The sequence below is a fragment of the Loxodonta africana genome, chromosome 12 (assembly GCF_030014295.1).
Source record: "Loxodonta africana isolate mLoxAfr1 chromosome 12, mLoxAfr1.hap2, whole genome shotgun sequence".
Lineage (NCBI taxonomy): Eukaryota > Metazoa > Chordata > Mammalia > Proboscidea > Elephantidae > Loxodonta > Loxodonta africana.
In genome coordinates, this window is record NC_087353.1 from 5975651 (window position 1) to 6001294 (window position 25644).

Sequence of the window (25644 nt, forward strand, 5' to 3'; positions counted from 1 at the left end):
AACCCTACCCTACAGAATGGGAAAGACGTAATGGCAGCCAACCCTACCATACAGAATGGGAAAGACGTAACGGCAGCTAATCCTACCCTACAGAATGGGAAAGATGTAATGGCAGCCAACCCTACTATACAGAATGGGAAAGACGTAACGGCAGCTAACCCTACCCTACAGAATGGGAAAGATGTAATGGCAGCCAACCCTACCATACAGAATGGGAAAGACGTAACGGCAGCTAATCCTACCCTACAGAATGGGAGAGATGTAATGGCAGCCAACCCTACCCTACAGAATGGGAAAGACGTAATGGCAGCTAACCCTACCCTACAGAATGGGAAAGATGTAATGGCAGCCAACCCTACCATACAGAATGGGAAAGACGTAACGGCAGCTAATCCTACCCTACAGAATGGGAAAGATGTAATGGCAGCCAACCCTACTATACAGAATGGGAAAGACGTAACGGCAGCTAACCCTACCCTACAGAATGGGAAAGATGTAATGGCAGCCAACCCTACCATACAGAATGGGAAAGACGTAACGGCAGCTAATCCTACCCTACAGAATGGGAGAGATGTAATGGCAGCCAACCCTACCCTACAGAATGGGAAAGATGTAATGGCAGCCAACCCTACCCTACAGAATGGGAAAGATGTAATGGCAGCTAACCCTACCCTACAGAATGGGAAAGATGTAATAGCAGCCAACCCTACCCTACAGAATGGGAAAGACGTAATGGCAGCCAACCCTACCATACAGAATGGGAAAGACGTAATGGCAGCTAACCCTACCCTACAGAATGGGAAAGATGTAATGGCAGCCAACCCTATCGTACAGAATAGGAAGGACATAACGGAAGCCAACCCTACTGTACAGAATGGGAAAGATGTAATGGCAGCCAACCCTACCATACAGAATGGGAAAGACGTAATGGCAGCTAACCCTACCCTACAGAATGGGAAAGATGTAATGGCAGCCAACCCTACCCTACAGAATGGGAAAGACATAACGGCAGCTAACCCTACCCTACAGAATGGGAAAGATGTAATAGCAGCCAACCCTACCGTACAGAATGGGAAAGATGTAATGGCAGCCAACCCTACCATACAGAATGGGAAAGACGTAACGGCAGCTAACCCTACCCTACAGAATGGGAAAGATGTAATGGCAGCACCCCCTCCGTACAGAATGGGAAAGATGTAATGGCAGTGACACACAGGTAGCAAGAAGTCTGCTTCTCTTCCGTGTCCTCTGAGCTTGCCCGAGGAATGTATGATGCTTCAAAGGAAAAGTCCTAAAAGCTAATTCTCCAGAATCTGGAAATACCTGACAAGAAACCATTTTGCATAAGTCCAAAAAATGTCACATTAATCATCTCAGTTTTTCTTGGAACCCATGAAGCAAAGACAGCTTCAAGTTAAAAAAGTAACAAGTGAAATATAATTTTTTTAGTGCATTTTAAAGATAGCATATGTGAAATTATTTTAAATCTGGATAATCAATAACTTCAGATGTAAATTTATGATCACATCCTCTCATTTCCAATGTAATCCATATTCCTCACTCCACTGCAATGCAGGAAAACTACACTGCCACTGAGTGATTCGATTTAAAAACATTGCTACAGTTCTGTTTTTCCTTCTGAGAAAGCAAAGGTATTTCCCTTTCAATGTTCTCAGAATATTTTATAATTTTATGAATTTCAATAATTTGTTTTTAGTTTAATGCTTTTTAAAATTAAGCATTATGTGTTTTTAAAATTAACACCGTAAAAAAAATTTTTTTTTTTTAAGTCAGAAAAACCAATCCACGTATCTGTGTATTTCAAACATATTTATGGGACAATTTAAGCATACATAAATAGTAAATACAATTCTCTACCTTGGTCTAAAACTTTTTGGCATCTAGTATCTCTATCTTGGAAGGAGATGTGCATTTAAAAAATAAATGAAAATTAGCATTTTTGTTTGTTTCAATAAATATGCTCTTTTTTGGAACGCATCTGATCAGGGAGTAAGGAGGAAGGAATTTATGCTCGGCACCTCAACTAACTAGATAAAGGGCGAATCAGTGGCAGCTTTCTAGAAGAAATGATTCCTGCATTTTAAAATATACCCAAGAATTAGGCAAAAACAAAACAAAAAAGGATCAAATGTTGGGCTGAGTGAATGGCATCTGCAAAGGCACAGACCGAGGGAATTTCAGGAAGAGGAAGCAAGTGGCAGAGGAGCAGCCGTGAGAGGGAGGCTGGAGGGGTGGGCCAGGGCCATTGACCAGAGATTGTGACTCCTGCCAAGGGTTGGTTACAGTTTTTGTTTGTTAGGTAATAGGAAACTAACAAAGGGCTTTATGTGGGGTAGAGTCTGGATCAGGTTTGTATTTTTAGAAAGAAAATTCTGGAGGCAGTGTGGAGGATGGGATGGCGAGTGGATGAGAATCCAATGAGCGGACCAGTTGGAAAGCCGTGCAGTGATCTGAGAGCAGGAAGTGCTGAGGACTCAGCGACAACATCTGTCCTGCAGCGGAGGAGGGGACAATGGAGGGAGCGCCAGGTGCAGCATTGACAGCGCTCGTCTCGCCCTAATATCTTAAAATCTGGTTAAAAATCATTCATTCATTCAATCCATTGGTTATTTAGATCCCAAAATATCCCATACCCATTGCCATCCAGTCGATTCAGCGACCATATAGGACAGAACAGAACTCCCCCATAGGGTTTCCAAGGCTGTAATCTTTATGAAGCAGACTGCCACAACCGTCTCCTGTGGAGTGGCTGGTGGGTTTGAACTGTCGACCTGTCAGTTTGCAGCTGAGCACTTAACCACTAAATGATCAGTTTCATTTAATTATCGATAAGTTAAACTATTCTGTCTTACAGTAAACGATCACTATTACTATCCTGATGACAAATAGAGAATTTCCTGTCTGGGTCTCTGACTAAACCTCCACGTGCGTGTCTCTCTAACTGAACTACTTTAGTTAGGAGGTGTTACAGGGTGAGTTACAGTCGGTTGTGAAGTACCAAAAAAGTCCAGACCCTGAACTATGAGTTGGGAAACTGTGGTTCTCATTTCAATCCTATTACAACTAATTGACCTTGAGAAGTTCATCTGTGTAATAACTCTTTATGACTTTGGGAGATTATATGGGCATTTATACTATTTTCCTAGTATTTATAAGAGAGGGAGATGAATTACCCGAAAACAGGTAGTTTTGAAGGAAAGAGCAGGCTGTATCTTTGGAGAAAAACTTTATGAATACATTTCTTCTTACCTGGGTAATTCCAATTTACATAGGAGGTTCCTTATATAAATGTACTATTTATGTGTATAATACTTTGTTTCTGAAAATTGGGAAGAAAATAGTATTTACTCCCACCATATTTGTTCTAGAGATGTATGTTATATATTTTACCTTTGAAAACCACCAATGGAGCTGATAAATTCCTATTCTTCCTTTACAACTCATTCCAACTGTCTCTGGTCCCACTTCCCACCACCTTGCCCCCTTTTGATTCTTCATTCTTCTCAGAGCTTCTCCTTCACTCTCCCGCCAGGTAAATTTAGGTCCCTGCCTCCCACCCCTACGCTCAGATTGCTTTCTCTCTCACTGGTCCTGAGGGCACAGACTGTCTTTCATCGATTTATCCTGCAGATCTAGAGCATAAGTAGGTAAAGTAATAAATAATCCTCTGACTTTAGTTTAAAGAAACCAAGGGCAATTAAAATCACTCATAGTTTTCACCTTTTAACATTTAGGTTGCATATCTTAACTTCTTCTAAAATGTAGATGCAGATGTAAAGGAGAGGCCCCGAGTAAGACTTCTGCAAAGACATTTTTCTAAGTTTTAAAGATCTTAGCACTGTAGCCACAATCATAAAAGAGACAAAGTACCCTTGTCTTGAATTCTTTCCTGCTAAACTTCAGACTCAGAAAATGGGGATATTTTACAGACATGATCTGGGCTTTCTATCAGAGTAAAGACCTTTAGGGGTGGTTTCTCAGGGTGCGTGGAAACCATTACTAGCAGTTCCTGAGGAAAAAGAGATAAAGGTGACCACAACGAGCACTGAGACATCCTGGACTGCCCGGAAGGCATGAGTTAGAAGGTTTTCGGACTGACTGCTGCATGATGTCATTATTTTCAGGTTTCTCAAATCACAATGTAGATTTATGCTGCAATACAGTCCAGGAGAAAAGTCTGATATTGAACAAGCGTGGAGAAAAACATCTTGACTTCATCAGTGTGGTCTTTGACCTTGCCACAAGGTGACATCCTTCTCATAAGACTGCTGTCTGGCAGCTTTGACTGGATTTGATTTTACATCATCAGAGCGAGCTTGGATTTATTACAAGGATTAGATTAATGTGCCTTGAAGAGACATATGATCCTAACAGCTCTGTCTGAGGGTATCAGCGTTTACAGTTAGCCCAGTTTTAGAGAAGATCTCATTCATTCGTTCACTCAGCCAGTATTTATTGAAACCCCACTATAGTAGATAGAATAATGCCCCTTACACGCACACAAGATTCCACATCCTAATCCGTGTAGCCTGTGAATATGTTACCTTACGTGGCAAATAGGATTTGCAGACATGATTAAGTTAAGGTTCTTGAGATGAGGACATTATTCTGCATTATCTGACTGGGCCCAAGGTTCCTTATAAAAGTGAGGCAGGAGGGTCAGAGTCAGAGAAGATGAGAGAATGGAAGAAGAGGTCAGAGTGATACAGCCAGTAGCCAAAGAAGTGAGGCAACCTCTAAAAAAACAACCAAACTTGTTGTCATCAAGTTGATTCCAACTCAAAGCAAACCTAAAGGACAGAGTATAACTGCCCCGTAGGGTTTCCAAAGAGCGGCTGGTGGAATCAAAGTGCTGACACACACACACACACACACATATATGGAAAGAGAGCAAGAGAAAGAGATATTTATATCAAGGAAATGGCTCACACAGTTGTAGAGGCTGGCGAGTCCCAAGTCCGTGGGTCAGCTGTCAGGCTGGAGGCTTCATGTAGCAGACTCACGTAGCTGCTGGGGCTGACAAACCCAGCATCGGCAAGTCAGACAGCAGGCTGCTGACTCACAGGCTGCAGAGGCCGACCAATCCAAGATCAGCAGGTTAGATGGCAGGCTGTTGGCTCAAGTCCCAAGAACGGAGATCAGATGATGACAAGCCAAATGCAGGATCCAGAGCAGAGCAAAAGCCAATAAGCTTTGTCAGAAAGTCCATATATACGTTGGATGCAGGCCACATCCCCAAGGAAACTCCCTTTCAACTGATTGGCTGCTCATAGCGGATCTCGTCATGGAAGTGATTACATTAGATCAGATCTTATCATGGAGGTGATTACATCATTACACAGCTGCCAAATTACATCATAACTGCCAAACCACTGAGAATCATGGCCCAGCCAAGTTGACACGCAACCTTAACCATCACACTGTGGAAAACTGATCAAATGCTTTGGTTCATTAACACACTAAGCAACAATTTCTAACATCAGAAACTTGGGATATTTGTAGAGGTCTAACATTTGAATGACAGACTGAGGAGAAGGCATTTTTTAGTGGAGTCTTCTGTTTCCCAGAGTTTATGGCTTATAAAACTTCAAGTTGGTCATTTTCTAGGAAAGATATGATTTTTTTTTTTTTCCAAAAGTATTTTCCTATATTGATTTGAAGTCCTTCTTCTTTTATTCTCTCCTTCCCCAGCCATCTGGGGCAGGGGTGAAAGGATGATTAAATGCTCAGTAAAAGGCACACGGAAGAGAGAAACCAAAAGGTTTGGAAAAATCTACAAGCCAGACAATTGGTCCCTGAGTAAGAGCTGATCGCAAAGATGCACTGTCAGCCATACCAACCAGTAGGGGTAAAGACATCTTGTCTTTGTCCTGGGGTGGTAAGGAGAGCACCAGAACCATCAGCTTAATTTATCAATGGTGTCCTGGTAGTCCAGGAGCCCTGGTGACACAGTGGTTAAGAGCTCGGCTGCTAACCAAAAGGTCAGCAATTTGAATTTACCAGCTGCTCCTTGGAAACCCTATGGGGCAGTTCTACCCTGTCCTATGGGGTCACTATGAGTTGGGATTTACTCAACGGCAATGAGTTTGGTCCTGGTAGTCCAACACACCTTAATATGTTCTTAGGTATTTTATGATTTCAAATTATCTTTAATCTATTGACCAAAATATTTTATTAACAGACAGCTGATTTCCATTTCCAACTTGTAAATTTAAATTCTCAACTTTTCAAATTCAAACTAAAAAAAAGGTCATTATCTCTTCATGTATGCTTGCACAGTAATTACACAGTAAGTTGACCAAGCCAATTCCTCACCTAAACAAAAAAGGTTGAGGCAACACATTCAATGCACGAGAACAATTTTACCAGGCACTCACATGTGAAACACCACGCATCATTTAAAGATGAAATTAGGGAAAACGCTCTTTTTCATTTCTAGGTTTAGATCCTTAAATGAGAGGATTAAATACACAGTCCTAGTTCTTCAAATTGAGACAGGTCAAGAAGTAAACTTTAAAAAAATAGAAACAAATCACAGTATGAAAAAAATCGAAGTAAAGAAAAATGTTTAGCCTACCTCTAATAATTTAAGGTACGGAAATATAGCAATACTTTTTCGCATATGCGTCTAGCAAATGTCTGTTTTGGAAATTGGGTATTATTGTTTGTCCTTGAGAGACAAGTGTCTATGGAAATGTAAACTATAAAATAAAAATAAGTTTACAGCTGTTTCCTCTGTCACGCGTTGCACAGATTTTCCGTTTGTTTTAATGGCTTCTGGAGTCAGTTGTGACATACGCTGAGAAACATTCTGACCCAGAGAAAAATCATTATAATCTAATTCCATAGCATTTTCCTCCACAGTATCAATAATACCCCCTCCCTAGAAAAATCGGGTGAAATGCATATTTAGACAAGTAAATCTTCCTGATAAATCATTTCACAGATGAGAAAGAAACCATGTGTGAAATGGAAGTTGGATGTTTTCAAAACCACCTCATTTAAGGAGAGGACACTAATCAACAGGCAGCATTTTTCATAAGGGAAGAAACAGTAGGATGGAGACGCATTTATGATTGTGGGTCATATCGCCTCACGTTGTATCCGATTCCTGTTTGGGTTCCCAGGAGATTAGATTAAGTGTCTGTCTTAGCTGGATCACCACACGCCTTTAAGGGCTGAGCAAAAAAACTTGGATGAACTTGAGCCCCTGCAGAGCAAGGAAAACACTCACTGGCAGCATTGACCCGTTAATGTTTAAAACAAAATGTCTAACACATATTTTAAAATTCTTAATAAACTTTTCATGCAAACATTCGAGATTTAATTAATATATGAATATTAAAACTATACATTTGCATTTATATAAGGTGAGACAATACCAACTTTTTTTGTTTTTCAAACATTCAAAAAGAAAACATTTAAATGAATGTTATTCTTCAAAATAATCACTTTGGAATGCTTTTGAAAGTAACTTTTTTCAAATTATTTTCAAGAGCTAGTTTTAGACCCATAAGAGAAATCAATTTGTTAAAATAATTTCTCTCTCTCTTTCTCTCTCCATACACACACACACACACACACGTACACACATGTCAAGAAAGGATAGCTATTAAGTGTTAGTGTTAGTATGTGATTTTCCAAGTATTTAAATACAAATGTAAGAAGTATTTAAATCCAAAGTAGTGGACACCCATTTTGACTCACAGTCAAGAAAGTCCAAATCGAAGCTGAAGTTCAATAACAACAACTATGTGAGCATTTGCATCCTGTATATTTTCATAGTTTTACTGCATAATTTTATTTTTGTATGTTTTTCCAGATAGGGATTTTTCAGAAAAATTTTCATCATTTTATTAAATATACTATTGTTGTACAGCATCTTAATTCTAAGAAAAGAAAGTTATAACTTTCAAATACATGGAAATACCTTGTCAAAAAAACAGGGAGAGGGACGAATGCATGATTAATCTGCCCTTACATTCTTCAAGGTGGCAATTTCTAATTCAGCTGCACTCCGTTTGTCACAGTGCCTACATTTCTTCCCCTATTTGATTCTCAATCTTTCTCTAACTCTGATGCTTCCCATAGAATCTAGAGGACATTTTAATTAATAACTAAGCCAGGCTACAATAGAAACTTTGAAAAATAAGCATTTTTTTTTGTATTAATTTGATGCGTACGCTTCGGGAGTACAAAAATGTATTAGGTAAAAATGAGTTACACATAAATCAGAATTTTGGGTTGAGTTCAGTACTGGCTCTTAGGTTCTCTCCATGTAATCTCTGTTTTATTTTTATACTTTATTATGACAGCTCTAAAAACAATAAAGTCATTTTCTACTAGGTAATTGTTGCTTCAGAGCACTTCCGAAGGCCATAAAACACTTAATTGGCACCTGCTCAGAATAGATACTCAACAAATATTGGCTGCATAGATCACTAATGATCTCTTACACCATTTTTTTAAAAATGCAATGACTGTAAAGCTTATTACTTCCCCAAGTTTCTAATTTGCTCTATTATCACATCTCTCTCTTTTTTTTTTTTTCACAGAGGGGCAGTGCGTGAGAGGTGACCCATGCCTTCACCCAGGGGAAGGAGCCATCTAGGGAGAGAATCCGAGGCTAAGGCCCAGATCACACACACACTGCCCCCAGGTCGCACCTGGATAATATTTGCAGCCCTGGCCAGTTCACAGGACACACATCCTTAGCACCCCCTGTCTCCATCACCACAGGCTGCATTTTGAAAACAGCCTATGCCAGGATCCAATGCTCATCTTCACAGAGATCCCAAGGCTTAGTGGTCAGAGGAGTGCGATAACCTCCACTCAGGTGCCACAGAGCAACATAAAAAAGAAGATTGCACATTCACAGGGGTCTTTGAAAAAAAAAATGTTTAAATGTACTTGAAAAAAAATATTTGAAGACAGTATCAATAGTTATTCCTTTCTGTTTTGAACACCTCAGAAAAGTTAACATGCCCAAGATCTCACAGTCGCGCCATTGTGGAATAAGGGTTAAATCCGTATCTGCTCGCCTATCTATGGACCGTCCCAACAAACGGTGTCCTTTCAAGTTCAATGATAGCGTATATTTTACACAGTGGCTGCAACTTGTAATGGGCAGTTGCTTAAAACTCTTATTAACTTCAGCACTCAAAAAACCAGGATCTATTTATGGGGATAATGACACATCCCTTCCGGAGCTTTCCTTCGTTGCTTTCGCCCCCTCCCAATTACGTGTCTTCTGCTTCCTAAGCCTGGTTACCATAAACAAAGTGCATTCTATTTCTTCTCAAAACTACCCCCTGACATTCCTTTGATGCTTCTGCAGTATTCCAGGTCTTAAGATATTCAGATCACCTCACTCTTCAACCAACCCCATTTCATAGCTTAGCTTCTTAGCTTTTATATGTAGCATGGAAAATTTTTATTGCTTGCTATATTTTATGGGTTTCTTGAGGCCATGCATATTTATTGCATTATATAAATAATAATAGTGCCATAAAATATCAGGCAGTGATATTTAGCTTAGGTGGTAAATTTTCAAAGAGTGGGTTTGGTTTTCCATAAGAATTGAGGAAATGGTGACATAGATTCCTTGGGGCCCTACATGACTATTAGTGAATTTACATTAACGATTGGTTTGCTGCGCAGCCATCAGTCATGTTTATAGATCTGCTTACCATGCACAGAGGTCCAGCTGGACACCACTAGGAGGGGCCTAGGAGTCATTACCTGACAACCTGGAATTTCACTTCAACCTCCTAAACGTTAACATTTAAAACAGGATCACCTTCCAAACGGCAGCAGTTTAAAAATGTTCTCCCATACAAAACTTTACAAAAGCTACAGTTGATTATTTTTTTTTAATAATTTTTTATTGGGTTTTAGGTGAAAGCCTACTATGCAAATATGTTTCTCATTCAAAGATTTATACACAAATTGTTTTGTGACATTGGTTTCAATTCCCTCAATGTGTCAGCACTCTCCCCATTTCCATTTACACCTCAGATTGCCTGTGTCCAGGTTTCCTGTCCCTTCCTGCCTTCTCATCTTTGCTTTTGGGCAGATGTTGCCCATTTGGTCTCGTATACTTGATTAAACTAAGAAGCACGTTCTTTATGTGTGTTATTGTTTGCTTTATAGCCCTGTCTAATCTTCGGCTCAAAGGTGGAAAAGTCCTTTGAGGCTAGGGCTTCAGTTCTGCCTTAGCAGGGCGTCCGGGGGCCACTGTCTTGGGTGTTCCTCCAGTCTCTGTCAGACTGGTAAGTCTGGATACACTTGATCATTTTGAAGAACCTTAATAATTAACAGATTACACTCTAGGAGACAAAAAGGTAATCTATGAAACAAATGTTTTCAAACACCATTGAAAATGTGACGATAGAACCAATGCAATTTGCAGAAGTTATCCGATGTTTGGGTAGTAAACTCTACCTGTGGTACAGGTGCACTCTGCTTCCCCTAGGATAAAGCCTCAAATACACCTGTAAGTTTTCCACAACCAAGGACAGAAAGGGCATTCTTTTACCTGCTGTTGACCTGATGGTTGAGGCGATGTCAGAGGATGTCATGGCAGGAATACATTCATCGTCTTGGGAGTAACCAGCTTGAATGGCCCGAAGGTAACTGTGACTCCTTGTTCGGAAACATCCAGGAAGGTCAAGGGCATCCATGGCCTGAGATTCAACTTCACTAAAGACGGATTCACACACCGATTCAAACTGCCCATTGATCTCAGCTTCACTCATCTAGAATAATCAACAGTACACTTAAAACCGAGGTCCAGACAGTGTCAACCACGTTATAAAAGGACAAGTGGAGGTTAAAATTCATGCCGCCATAGTCATTTACAGTCTTATATCTTCAGCATAATTAATCTGAAATCAGACTGAGGAATGTGTTGAGCTCGGGGAATAGTTTATTGGGTTATTTCTTATTAAACAGTAAAGTAAGTAGTGAATTCCAAAATGTCGATGAAAACCTATGGAACCGCAGGGCAAAGCTTTAAAGTATGGCAGGCAGAGTTATTGCTGAGAGAGAGAGTGCGTTTAAAAGTTTAGCAAAGAATCTGGTGCAAACGAAGTGTTCAAAATATTAGTCCTTCCCTCCTCCCTTTTCCCCAAGTGACTCCTTCACCTTCCCAAGCTATTTACAGCACAGACAACTCCAGGTATTGAGAGTATGTAAATAAACACTTAAGTGCCATAAGCTATCTTCAGTTCTTTTAAAAGATATGAGAGTCTGCATCCACTTGTCATTCAAACTAATACATAACTTGGCATATAAACTAACATACTTCTCACCATTAAAGAAACAAATAACTAAACTAAATCCGTTGGCATCGAGTTGATTGCAACTCATAGCGACTCCATGTGTGACAGGACCATAAATCCAGGACCAAATCTGTCTGTACACAGTAAGTCGCATCTACCTAAATTTCACATTTTTCCCCCTCCTTTAGCATAAGAGATTAGCATACACACTTTGAAAGTTTAGCAGATAAAGTAATTCTTTGCAAGGCTGCGATTTAATCCTCATCAGTAGAGTCACCCTTGGAACCTAAAAGTTCCAACTGTATTAAAAAAAAATCATCCTGCCTTTGGACAGTGAAGGGATCTCCGGTTTATATGTATGCATGGGTGTGACCATCAGGCTAGTTGAAGGGCCTTTGCTGAGGGTGCATGACTGTGGAGGACATACTTTCCTGGAGCGTTCCAGATGGTAATACTTATGTATTTCTCATGAGTCAAATCTAGAAATTTTGAATGGAAATCCAATAGAGCGACATATTGTACAGACAAGGATGAAGAGAACGGAGCAGGAAAAGGGACGAGAATTTTAGGAATGAAAAACTGAAGCTGGGCTGGTGACAGGTAGTTGCTCACAGACGTAAGGGCAAGGCGCCCCCTGGTTCAGCACAGACAGAAACCAGTTGCTCTAAGCGAATGATTTACTCAGTTTGGTTGAATGGAATTTTGATAAATGATTTGCTTCCAATTACTCACTTACTATGGATATATCACTCGTGTGTATTTTAATGTTCAGATGTATATACACAGGTGGATAAGTGTTTATGAAACTGATAAGATAAGGCTGGGGCTCTGGAGGAAAGGACACACGAAGTAAAAAGAGTAGAAGCAGGGCTAAGGAAAGAAGCCACAGGGAATAGTACCTGTAATAATACCTATAATCTTGCCTACAGTGGGCCTACTATGCAGTTTCATTTTCCCCCTCCAGGTTTTCTCCTCGCCTCTTCCCTCTTGCCATGGGCTTGCAGAGAAGCCTAAGCTAGAAACCCAGGAATCATTCTTGATGCCCCTTTTACCCCATCCTCTGTATCCAGCTGGTCATGGGTCTTTTTGATTCTCTACTTCACATCTATTCTGCTACCACCAACCATTCCAGTTGACCTTCTCTGCTCTGGCCATGTCCACTTCTCTGCCACATTATTACAGCTGCCTCTTGTCTATTTCAGCAGTCTCTGTCTCTTGGTCTACCAAATCTAATGGTGTCATCCCATCGCTTACAATTTTTCACTGGCACCCAGCCTTTAAGCTAAGTACAAACGCCTTAGCACGGCCAATTCCTCAGCAAGGCCCTTCACGATCCTGCCCCTGCCCACCTCTCCAGGCTTATTCCTCCGCACATTTCTTAATTGGACCATACGCTCAAGTCATATGAAAATAATGCGGCTCCCGAACTACAATCTTTTCTCCCAGGCCTCTGAATTTGAACAGGCTGCTCCCTCTGCTGGGATGTTCTTTCCCCGTTTTTTACCTGGTTCCCTCTTCAACACCCTTCAGACCTAGTTGGGATGTAATCTTCTCCAGGTGGTGACCCTCCCTAGTGCCCCAGCTGGGTGAGACGTAGCCCCCCCGACCCCGGGTTCCACAAAAACCTGTACATGTCTTTATCCAAAGACTATCTCCAAGTTCCGTAAGCATATGTTTACTTCTCTATGTTTGTCCCTACTTCAAAATCTTTATGCCAGTTCTTTCCCTTCTCTCTCTCTTTCCCTCCCTCCCTCCACTCTCTCTCCCCACAACCTCTCTTCCTTCTTTCCTCTCTTCCTTCGTCTTAAAAATTTGAGAATGAAGAAATGATTATTTCTCTTCTTGTTCTTTTTGCATTCACCTTAGCAATATCTGAACAGCCTGCACGAGGGTCCAAAGCACCAACAATTTTCTGAAGCCCATGAATTATGCTTGCAGATAAATAAAAAATGTGTTGTTCTTAAAGCCAGAGTTGTTTTTTTTTCCTATAATTGCTCACAGAGTAAAAGCAGGGCAAAAGAATCAGACTCTTCTCTGAAAAGAGACAACAGAATACTATTATCTGTGACCAGCTATAATTTGAAGACCTGTATATGGACTTCTCTGATTTTACCGAAATATTACTGACATGCTAGAAAAATGGCTGCTTTCACTCTAAGGTGCTGAGTGAGGATAACTCAGTCACTGATTCTAGAGATCCTGGAGGAGGGCGCTGAGGGGAAGGAAAGGACAGGACTACTTGCCAAGCCAAAGAGTAAGACAGAGAAAGGCTTTAGGTTGTGCCAGCATAAAAGGCCAGAGAAAAATTAATGGGGGACTGCAGTCAACTGAACAGTTTGAGAATTTCTGATCTTGGATAGGTACAGACAAACTCAGGGCACAGACAGAACCAAGACACTGCCATCATAGCAGCCTCAGGTACCTAGTGAGTAAAATGCATCAGAAACATTGACACTGGTGTGAAAATAGGACAACATCTTTGGGACTACGGGTTTCTTTCAATCTAAGCTTTCACTTGTGCAGAATTTTACCAAAAGTCTTAGATCATTTTATGTCATTTATGTCAACACTGCAGGTTAGACAGCTTGAAAAGGCCAATTAATGAGTGATGTCACCAGCCTTTGCCAGCAGCCCTGACAGAAGTTGTCAGTAGAAACTCTTCTGCAAGTTCACTGCGGGCCCATCTGTTCTCCCTTCTTGAAGAAGAGATGCTGCTAAACTTCTCCGTGTGTTGTATAAACAAAAGCCTGAAATATCAGGAAGGGCCACGTGGTTATGCTTCCAGCTACATAAACTTCCTACTGAGGTTCTAGAGATGAAGGTCACTCCTCCACTAAACAAATAAAAAGTGGTAGAGAAGGAGCTCATAGTGGCCTAGAGGGGGATTGAAATATTGAAACGATCTGTTATCTGAAGGCTGATTTTTTCACCTAGTTTGCAGGGGATTTGGAAAAGTGGATATAATTTTACACTGTAACTAGAACCATGGCGAAATTCACTCAGGATACATATCCCATGAGGATATTAAGGCAATAGGGTAAATGTAGAAATGACCAGCATGGTTTTGACGTTGCAGTGAGAGCGGGGATCTTACTTTGCCTTGTGACCTGGAAGTAATTAGGAAGATTACTTGAACTGCTTCCAGAGAGTAAGGGCACTGTGAGGAAGTACAGTGAGAGGGTTCTAGGTGGTGAGGGTGGAGGCTGCTGGGTAATGAAGATAACTGTCTTGTTGCAGCACAATGCTCTAACTAAGGCCAAGGGTGGGCTTTTTGGGGAGTCCCTGTGGTTAACATGCTCAGCTACCAACCAAAAGTGTGGCGGTCTAAATCCACACAAGGGAGCCCAGGAAGGAAGGCCTGGGGATCTGCTTCTGAAAGATCACAGCCATTGCAAATCCTAGGGAGCACAGTTCTACCATGAAACACATGGGGTCGTCATGACTTGGAATTGACATGACGGCAACTGGTTTGGTTTTTTGGTTTTGGGGCTTCTTGAAGGTCATGACAGATGACATTTAAAAGACAAATATGAGAGGCTACAACCACAGGAAAAGAGCTTTTTACAAGACAATGAGAAGAAAAGAGATAACGGGAAAATACGGGCATGATCTAAAACTGTGAGGAAGGCAAGTATCTTTTCTATAATGAGGGTGAGGGACGTGTTCCTGTTAAGTGCTGCTCTTCCGACTCCCAGTACCGCCTCCTTCATGCTACGCTAAGACGGCTGTCAGCCCCTGAATCTTCCACCAACCCCCGGGGGAAAGGAGTGCAAAGCTGGTGGGATTTTCAGAATTGTGAATTATTAGAGACAAAACAAAACAAAACCTTCTCTGCTCATAGACACGGTGAGCTCAGGAAGATTTGGTTGGGCTGAGCCACAGGAAAGATGAAAAGACGCTGTCACGGGAAAGACAAGAACGGGGATCAAGAAACCTCTTGGCCCCTTCCAGAGCTTCGAATGTTGTATTTGGCCTCAAGGACAATTTTCATTTTTCATTCATGAACTGTCAGACCAATCCAATCCACATGTTTACACATCGTAGTTAAAATTGTCACAGTGTGAATCCTAATAAGGTAAGATTTAAATAAACCAAACCAAAACCATTGCCGTCAAGTCAATTCCAACTCATAGCGGCTCTACAGGACAGAGTAGAACTGCCCCATAAGGTTTCCAATGAGTGGCTGGTGGATTTGAACTGCCGACCTTTTGGTTAGCAGCTGAGCTCGTAATCACCGCCCCATAAGGTTTCCAATGAGTGGCTGGTGGATTTGAACTGCCGACCTTTTGGTTAGCAGCTGAGCTCGTAATCACCGCACCACTAGGACTCCAAAATTTAAATAAGCTAAAACAAAACCGAATTAGCTTTTATCCAGGTAGCACTTCTTCATTCTAGACTGGGAGGTGCTAGGTCCTAGACACACTGGGAATCACCTACAGAAGTGTGTGGGATGAGAATCAGAATTGGAGCAGGTGACATGAAATACATCTGCAATGGAGAAAAAGGGAAAAAGTCAAAGCTAAGACCTAGACATCTTGAATGGGTCCAGCTTCATTGCCACCTATCTCCCACCTTCTTTTCCTTCCCTGTGGGCCCCTACTTCTTGCAGACAATGAGAAGCCAAGAGGTTGAGTAGTAGATTGGAGAACTGAGCAAAATCAGCTTTTGGACTCACCCCGCCACCTCGTATCATAAAAGAATAAAAATGATGGGCTCTTTTTGGCTTGCTTGGAGAAGATAAGAGCCAAGAAGAAGTCTCTGCCCACAGAAGCTCCAGCAAGTTTGGGAAGCTGGCCTTGTGTGACTGGCTAACTCCGTGCCTCCTCTGGCCTGGTTTTCAGGCCTTTCATGGTGGGAATGAGCACGAGATATCATAAAAGAAATTGTTCAGTGCCAAGAGGGGCTGGAGGGCCAGAGCAGAACAGAGGGCTCCCGGGTGCAGTCTGCTCATCTACGTGGTTGGCTTTGGGATCTGCCGGACATGGGCCTGAATCCCCAGAGTCCCAGCAGCTGTTAAAAAGGCAGCTTCTTTCAGACTGAGTTGCTTTATGGATAAACTTCTTCAGATCAGTAACTATGTATTTTACTCCACTGCATTTCCTACATTCCCAGCAAAGCATAAGGTAGGAGCTCTAACAAAATACTTGTTGAGTGCACATCTCTAAGTGAGGATAATAGCCATACCTCGCTGGGCTGTTCAAGGATTACGGTAACTATCACTGATCATCTAGCCCAGTTCCAGGAATGTGGTAGGCCTCTGAAAATTGTAATCATTATTATATTATTATTTATCATAAGAGAGAAGATGAAAGGATCTTAAAATCCTATGTACATTTAGGGGATATAAAAAACTTGGGTATTACTCCATTTTATGTGTAGATCTAGCAAAATAGAGGGTTTAAACAGTGAACATTATGTGCAAAATGTATAAACATTTTAACACAGAAAATTAGGAGCAAAATGGGACAAGAAAAATCCAACCATGTTCTCTAAAACTTTAGCGGACATCATTCTGAGAATAAAAACAGAGCTTAGAAGGCCTGTTCAATGTACTGACAAACCGTTACATCTCAGGGCCCTCTGGGAAAGGTCAACTGTGAGTAAGCAGTCAAAAGAACACCGGACAAAAAGACCCACTGCATCCAGGATGCTGTCAGCAGCATTGAGCCATCTCTTCAGGGTTCTGGAATACCAATAGGTTTGATGTGAATTTCTAGCATTTTCAATGCGATTCCTCCAGTTAAGAAATTTTATGGGTAAATGAACAAGTCTGATTCCATAAGCTGGTCAATAAGGACTTGTGTTCTCATGTATACATTTCAAACTCTAGGTGCTAGTTTCACGTGCAATTCTGAACGTTCACTGTTTACCCAACAATTCCATAATGTCAGCCAGAACACTAAAAGCTTTCTTTCCAGGCCCATGAGCTAAAAGGAACCAAAGTTGAATTTAGCTAATGAAGTTCAAATCAAGAAATGGCTTAGAGATGAAAAAATCTCATAAGATTTTAGTTAGGCTTTCTTTCTTTCTCTCTTTTTTAAGACTCTTGAATCACTTGGTTTATTAAATTGATAAGAAATATTCAGCGAAAAGCAAGAGAGAAGAGATGGAGAAGGTCAACCACGGACAGAGAGTGAACCAGTGGAAGACTCATACTACGTGGGTCTTGTGTTATCTAACGTTCCCAGGTCCATTCTTTCTCTCTGCATCAGCCTGCTCCACTGACAGTTACGAGAACCAGCTGTGGAGCTGCAACGGGGCTCAGTGGATTGAAGTCGGCTGGAGCCCAAACACTCTTGTTCTGCTGTCAAAACTCGAAGGCAAGAACTCCTGGCTAGAGCTGTAGCTGGCCAATTACCCTGACAGCTATGGGTTTGTCCTCTCAGGAAGGGGACACATAGGACTAGAATGGGTGTCGCGAACGGATGTCTGATTTAAGATTTTATGAGTAATGGGTGCCCCGCAAATATTTAGTGTCTCACATACCTTGTGACTGATGAGTGCCTATTTCCTCTGTCCAGGCCTTCCTACATAAGCATGTGTCTGCTCTACTTATCAAGGTCTAGCAGGTCTCATAAGCTACTTGCTTCTATCCTTAATTTCATCGATCCTCTTGGCTACCTTTTTTTTTAATTATTGTGGTAAAATGTATACAACATAAAAATTTCCATTTTAACCATTTTTAGGCATACAACTCAGTGGCATTAGTTACTATGTCACAATGTTGTACAACCATCACCACTATTTCTAACTTTTTCATCACCGCAAGCAAAAACCCTGTACCCATTAGGCAATAATTCCCCTTTCCGCTCTCTCAGGTCTTTAATTTCATTTTTGCACGTGAGGAAAAAAAATGGAGTATGAAAGATAAAGGGCAAAGCTCTGACAGTTTTAGCCACTAAATTCAAGCGTCTCAAGAACACAGACGTATTGCTGATTCCTGTATCACTGTGTCATCACTAAGAACTGCCCTCTTCCTTCCTGTGTTCTGAAGTCGTATTTGCCAGGGTCGATACTGAGTTACTAGCAGGTTGTTTGTAGATTTGATACAACCCCACACACTGCCAGTGCTCCAGGGTTATTTTAAGTAACCAGGTACAAGGAGTTTGGGTGGTACAGTGGTTAAGAACTCGGCTGCTACCCCAAAATCCACCAGTCCCTCCTTGGAAACCATATGGGACAGTTTAAAAATTGAGTTCAATTTAAAGTTTATTTCATAGAACTCTGCAATAGGAATGATTTAGAATTCTAAACTTCAAAGTCATCAGAATAAATAAAACCCCAAACACCCAACTTGTCTGCTTTACCACTATTTACAACGGTGAACATTTCCAGATAGAAAGAGACATATGAGAAAATGTTATTTCCGCTGAATTATTTTTGTAGATCCCATTTGGGTTCACCAAAAGCATACTGTTGAGAGTATTAATATACAGTTTACATTTTGTCACAATAATGTCCATGAAATCCAGAACACCTCTGAAGGTTCGGGAAGAACATGTGGAGAGGTATGATATCTACTTAATTGGAAGCTGTTTTTTAAAAGCAAATAAAAAAAAGTAAGGAGCTGTTAACGCCTGTGGGGAAATCACTTTAAACCTCTGCTTATAAACTTTGTTGATTTAAAAAATTATATTTTGGCAAAGTAGGCTCTATTAATGGGAAAGGAACACTGGCATCTTTAAAAGGAGAAAGTTTGTTTTGACAGTAGTTATCCATGTGTTGGGAGAAAGTTGTAAAAATCTACCATTGTCTTTCAGTTAATCTGTTTAGTTAATCTTTCTCAAAGCATCTTGGACTTTCTCAATGCTAAAACAGAGAATTTACTCAATTAATTAAATCATTATAATACTCTAAATTGCTGGCACTCTGTTTTTATTAGTATTGTTATATTTTGCAGGGATGTAGTTGGGGGCAGATGGTAAGGTGACCAAATGTGCCCGTATGCCCAGGACTCAGGGGTTTCCTAAGATGCAGGACTTTCAGGGCTAAAACTGGGAGAGTTCTTGTCTGCAAAGCTAGGACTGGTTCTTTCCTTATCATCAGAAAAAAAGAGTCAGTGGGATTCTCTTTACAGCAGTCGGAGACTTAATCCTGTTTTTAATCTGAGTAGATCGAAAAGGTATCTTGCCTGTGTTGTGGAACAGGAAAATTCTAAGCAGTTCAGTAGAAGGAGTCCAGATTACAATTTTCCAATAGGAAAAAAAACTCATAAAATGAAGACTCTCATAACGAATTTAAAGTCTGTGGCAAAAGATACTTAGCCCCAGGCAAGCTACCCGAAGCTCATGGTATTATCTACAAACAGAAGGACTTTTAGTAGTCAGAATCATACACTGCTACTAGTTATCTTTTTTGCATTCCAAAGTTATAAATAACCCCTCTAGCGACTGAACGGAGTCCTGGTGGTGCAGTGGTTAAGAGCTCAGCTGTTAACCAAAAGGTTGGCAGCTTGAATCTACCACGTACTCCTTGGAAACCTTATGGGGCAGTTCTGTTCTGTCCTATAGGGTCGCTATGAGTCAATTTTTTTTTTTTTCACTAGTTATTACTATTGTTGTTGAATAATAATCCTGGCTATCATTTATTGGCTACTTACTATATTTTGGGCTCTTTACATAATAGTATCCCAAATCCACTGAATGCTTATTTTGTTACTCTGCTAATTGCATCGCCTGTATTATATCATTTATGCTTATAATATGATAAATCACTGAGGAGAAAAGCAGAGGTTAGAAGGAAAGCTTAGGGGCAGTGAATTTAGGTCGATCGGGGAGGAACAACTCGGAAAAGAAGGGAGAGAATGGCTGCACAACTTGGAGAACGTAATCAATGCCACTGAATTGTCCATGCTGAAATTGTTGAATTGGTGTATGTTTTGTTGTGTACATTTTCAACAACAATAAAAAAAGAAAAGAGTCTCAGAGAACTGAAAGGTTGAGGGTTAAATGCCATAGTATTTGTCTGTTGGCCAAACAATACTCTGTTGGTTTATAACTTGCCTGTATAAACTTTTGCTATTGCAAAATAAATATGTTAACGGAAAAAAAAAGTTTAGGAATTTCCCCAAGGCCAAATAGGTCACTAGAAGCAGAGGGGAATTGAAACTTAGGTCTCTGGACTCAAAAACCCACGCTCCTAGTCACTATAGCAAATCGAAGAAAACATTATGTGTAACGCAAAATACAAGGTCAGCTTAAGTACTTTTTTCTTTTTTTAAAGCAGTTAAAATCAGTAAGTATCTAATTTTTTAAAATTCATTTATTACTTAAATTATTGATCCTATAATAGATGATGGTTAGAATCAACAGGAAATGTTGATTTTATTCTTGTATATTCTTTGAATGCTTCAAAACAGAATCACATCTTTGGGGCACTGCATTGTTGAGATCAGGCCTAATTAAAACACCTTCGTTCATGGTAGTGACAACGTATATTATGTGTAGCCGAAATCACTGTTTCTTGTGGTCGAGGTGACTCCGACTTATGACGACCCCACGTGTTACAGAGTAGAACTGCTCCACAGGATATTCTTGGTTATAATCTTAACACAAGTAGATTGCCAGGCCATTCTTCTCTGGTACCACTGGGTGGGTTTGAACTGACAACGTTTAGGTTAGCAGCCGAGTGCAAACTGTCTGCGTCACCTAGGGGCCTTTGTAGCCAAAGTACCTAGCAAGAAATACATACTGTACTGATAACTAGCCTTACAAATGCAATTTTATAAGAATGACACCAAACATCACAGCCTATTTCCAACGCTTCTACTAGACCTTCAGAGGTTCAATTTGAAAGACACGGCTGAAAACCACTACCCATAAAAAAAAACTCATTGCCATCGAGTCGATTCCGACTCATAGCAACCCTATATGACAGAGTAGAACTGTTCTGCAGGGTTTCTAAGGAGTAGCTGGTGGATTTGAACTGCCCACCTTTGGGTTAGCAGCCAAATGCTTAACTACTGCGCCACCAGGGCCTTTCCACGACGATCCCATTCTATTAGAAAACTGTCCTGGGGGCAAAAGAAGACATTCTGCACCAAATAAACAAAAGAGGTTGAGATGAATAGCTTATAAAGCATCCCTTGCTAAGATGAAGTCAATATAAAAATGATATAGAGTAATAAAGGTTGAAAAAAAAATCAGTCTTACAAAGTGCATGCCTTTTTTATTAGTCGAAAGGAATTCCTGGCAGCAAATTTATGTGTACTCATGTTGTTCACATAAGAAATGTTCCCTGGAGATGCTTGTGCCATCAGCAGGGAAGACTTCCGTTACAACATGGCTTTACAGTTTAGACCCCAACAGAGAATGAATTAAAAGCAATGTCCAACCTGGCTCACACAGCTGGCCTGACTCAGAGTGCTGACGGCTCTCATGTAGCTCTGGTTCCTGGAGCGGAATTTCGGGGAGGTGTAGTTGGCAGAGGGATCCAGGTTGTGACCACCAGGCACGTCACTCGCAGCTTGCAGGTAGCTTTGGCTATATGAAAAAAGAAAGAAAGAAAGACGTGAAGAGAAAAGGCAGTTCACAAACGTCCGCTGAAGGGGCACAGAAGAGAATGAATATTGGAACCCGCACTGAGAGGCTGCTGTAAAAACCTTCAGCTCCATGTCTGTGTTTTAATGGCAAACCGTGCCTTCCGTAAATACTCTTCAGGTTCACATTCACCAATGTGAGCTTCGTCAAAAGTAATAGCGGAGGCTATTTACAAAACTGCTTCCAAGCCTGACTTTTTATGGCTGGGTAGTGAAATGAGGCTCATTTCACATTAAAAAAAAGGAAAAGAAAAAAAAGTGTTGACAGCACCAGTAACTCATATATGATAGCAAACTTGGCACCTTAATCTAAGCCAAAAAAAAAAAAAACAAAAAACTATAAAAGTCTCATAAAAATCATATTAGCTTTTTTGCAACATTACATACTCAGAAAAATAAAAGCAAAAGTATCACTTTCAGTTTTAACTTGTGAAGTTATTCAGATTATGCAATACAAGCAAATAAAAAGGATAAACCAAGAAATCAGTTCCATTTTCATCATAATGCTCATTTTCTTTCAAATTCCTTTAAAGTCTCCCTTCTCGCTAATTTTTAAGATGTTAAAAGTATGAAAAAACCTTGAGGATGTTTAAATTTCTGGCTAATTGAATTTCTTTCATTTCAATTTTTGTTGACAATCTTTCTACAATGTAGTAAAAATTATTTTTTAAATTAAAAACTGGAGTGATATAGTCAGAAATTATTATTTTTCTTTCCTATTGTGGCTAATAATTGAAAACCCATTGCCGTGGAGTTGATTCCAACTCATAGCAACCATATAGGACAGAGTAGAACTGTCCCATAGGGTTTCCAAGGCTGTCATCTTTACAGAAGCTGACTGCCACATTTTCCTCCCAAGATGCGGCTGGTGGGTTCGAACCATCAACCTTCCAGTTAGAGGCCATGTACTTAAGAGCTGTACCACCAGCACTCCTTGGCTAATAATTAGGAACCTTAAATATCATTGCATAGGCCTGTATATAAAAATGTATGTAAATATTAGATTGATAATTCTGACTCCATAGTTCTCCATTAAGTGTTCCCTACTTTTCAAAGCAAACTTATGATGCAATTTGTTTTCTTTGTGATTTCGTCCTTTAAAAATGGGGCAGTGGAGAGAGAGGGGGGGAAAAAAAACCTGGACTCAACGTTATGAGTTCTGATTAAGTAAACTCCATTAATTATGTATTTAAAGTCATTATGTCTGCTACAAGGAGCCCTGGTGGTGCAGTGGTTAAGCATTCTGCTTTCGCTGCTAACCAAAAGGTTGGCGGTTCAAACCCACCAGCCAACTCGCAGAGAAAGACGTGGCAGTCAGCTTCTATAAAGATTTACAGCCTTAGAAACCCTGTGGGGCAGTTCTACTCTGTCCTATAGGGTCGCTATGAGTTGCAACCAACTCCACGGCTCTGGGTTTGGTTTTATTTCTGCTACAAATAATTTTTGTTTTAAAACAACATGTATAACACACTCCATCTCCAACAAATGAAAAGCGTATGGGAAGGAAATTAGTTTTAAGCACATTCTAAATTTGTTATCTAAGGAAGTATGTTAATATGTTTATACTGACTCCTTGTTCCCTCCCACTGCACCTGAACAAGGAGCAGTGGGCAGGTCGCTCTTCCCCCAGCAGGAGGGGGGAATCCGCAAAGATGCCAGCAGAGGGCGCTCTCTCCTTTCCTCAGACCTGGAGTCCCCAGTGAGGAAGACAAGCGAATATCCTGGACAGGCAGCTCTCTGGTTATTCCCCCACTGCACTGACCAGATGCAATGCGAGTAGCAAAATATCAATAGTATCCAGAGAATCTGAGGAGTGTTGGGGCTTACCCACACCCTTCACGTAATTACAGTTTGCTTCATGTAAGGCTTACTTGCTGTGTCTTTAATATAGTGTCAAATGCGAGGGGGAGGAGCCCCACACCATGGCCTCTCAGGTGGATCCTTGTATCCAAGTCTGTTCTTGGCTTCTTTCACTTTTGTCTTTGTAAAAAATGTAAAATTTCTGCTTTTCTTCTCTCCTAAGTTTCTCGAAATCACCGATTTCAGACTTTGCATTTCTACCAACCAGTGCTGATACCTTCCTTATTCTTTCTCAATACAATCACTTGCCCTTCTGATTAATAGTGCCCCTCCCCCCTTTTCTTTCATTTTAACATTTTCAAATTAAAGTTGCCTTCTAGGCTGAATCCCTAAAAATACTATGACTGATTTTGTCTTTATTTTTATATCCACAATTTCAAATCCATTGCCTGTCACTGTGAATGAAAGGCGTATCCTCAAAAACTAGAGCTAACAACTTTTTTGGTTACTGTTGGATGACATTGAGACAATGTAATGCATTTTCTGAATCTATTTCCAATACATCTTATAGCTTTCAGTGATTCTCTTTATTCCAAGATTGGGCATGCCACTAAAAGTCACAATTATAGGAATCTAATGTGATTTTTTTTTTTTTTTTTCAAACATTGAATCATGATAGTTAACACTGCAAAATACCATTAGTTCTAAGCTTTTTTGTCACGGGACTAACCCATTTAATCTCATATGAATCCTATAAAGTAGGTCTATTAATAACCCTCATTGTACAGCTGGAAACCAAAACACGGATATTAAATCACCTGGCCAGGTTCAGGCCGAGGAAATGGCAGAGCTGGAGTCTGAACCCAGGCAGACTGACTTCAGAATTCATGCTTTTAACCCCAAGGTCACAGCTGCGGTGTTATAGAAGCAGAGAACCCAAAAGATTCAATTCTGTCTTACCATATGTTTTTAGAATAGTTACCAAACAACAACAACAACAACAACAACAACAACAACTCAGCTTCATTAGGCTTAACAGAAAGATTGTTCTTCAATTGCAACGGTTTAGCGTTTTCTAACACAGTTGTCCAAGAAAGCCAGCTATCTCTATACATCTCCGAACTAAGATTGGGAACTGCAATCAGGATTAGAGGCAGCAGAAGTCAAAGTTGTCCTCCAAACCAAGCCCACTGCCATCAAGTCGATTCTAACTCACAGTGACTCTACAGGACAGAGCAGAAATGCCTCATAGGGTTTCCAAGGAGAGGTTGGTGGGTTAGAACTGCCAACCTTTTGGCTAGCAGCTGAGCTCTTAGCCACTGCGCCACCAGGGCTCCAAATTGTCCTCCGCCACATAACAGACAAGGCTCGAGGATACACCCAGGTGCCTCTCGCTCCACAACATCCTCCTTGCTCTTCGCTTGGAAATCCTGCTTTGGAAATCCCATTCCATTCGAAATTGCCTTTAATCCCCTATAGTTATTCCCTCAAAATTATAATTCCTACTTTGATATCTCAGCCTTCAGGGCCTGAAAAATATTTTTATACATAGACTTGATGGTAGTTTAGAAATTATAAAGGAAAACCATAAAAAGTTTTCAAGAATAACATGAAAATATTTCTTTTCTTATATTTGCCCTTCAAATGATACTGGCATTAGATAGTCATAAAGGAGAGTGGAGACCTATTTTGGAAAGCTATAAGAATGAAAAAAGTAACCATATAAATAGGTTTCCTAGTATTCTACTTATTTCTTTCTATTTGCAAGTTATTCAGAGTTCTTTGCTAAATAGTGGGCTTATAAATCTCTTCTGAAACTTTAGATCATTAGTAAAACAAATTTGCATAGCAAAAGCATACACCTAACCAAGCTTCTGTGTTCAGCTATTTAGATTCACGTACATTTACAGAGGTAGGTTTTTGTTATGCAAATTTATGTTCCTCTGCCAGAAACTCAGGCCCGCTTCAGAAGAGAACGTGGAACCAGAGATATCACTGCTGATG

The 25644-nt window shown here is 40.5% G+C and overlaps 1 protein-coding gene across 1 annotated transcript in view; it reads right to left on the minus strand.

Annotated features, from left to right (window-relative positions):
* Nucleotides 1-25644, minus strand: part of DLGAP2 (DLG associated protein 2) — a 149061-nt gene that overhangs the window by 54631 nt on the left and 68786 nt on the right. Inside the window, exons 3-4 of the mRNA XM_023550382.2 lie at nt 21637-21784; nt 10559-10778 (exon numbers count right to left, since the gene is read on the minus strand). Coding sequence (XP_023406150.2) covers nt 10559-10778; nt 21637-21784 — 368 coding nt within the window. The remainder of the gene's footprint in view (nt 1-10558; nt 10779-21636; nt 21785-25644) is intronic.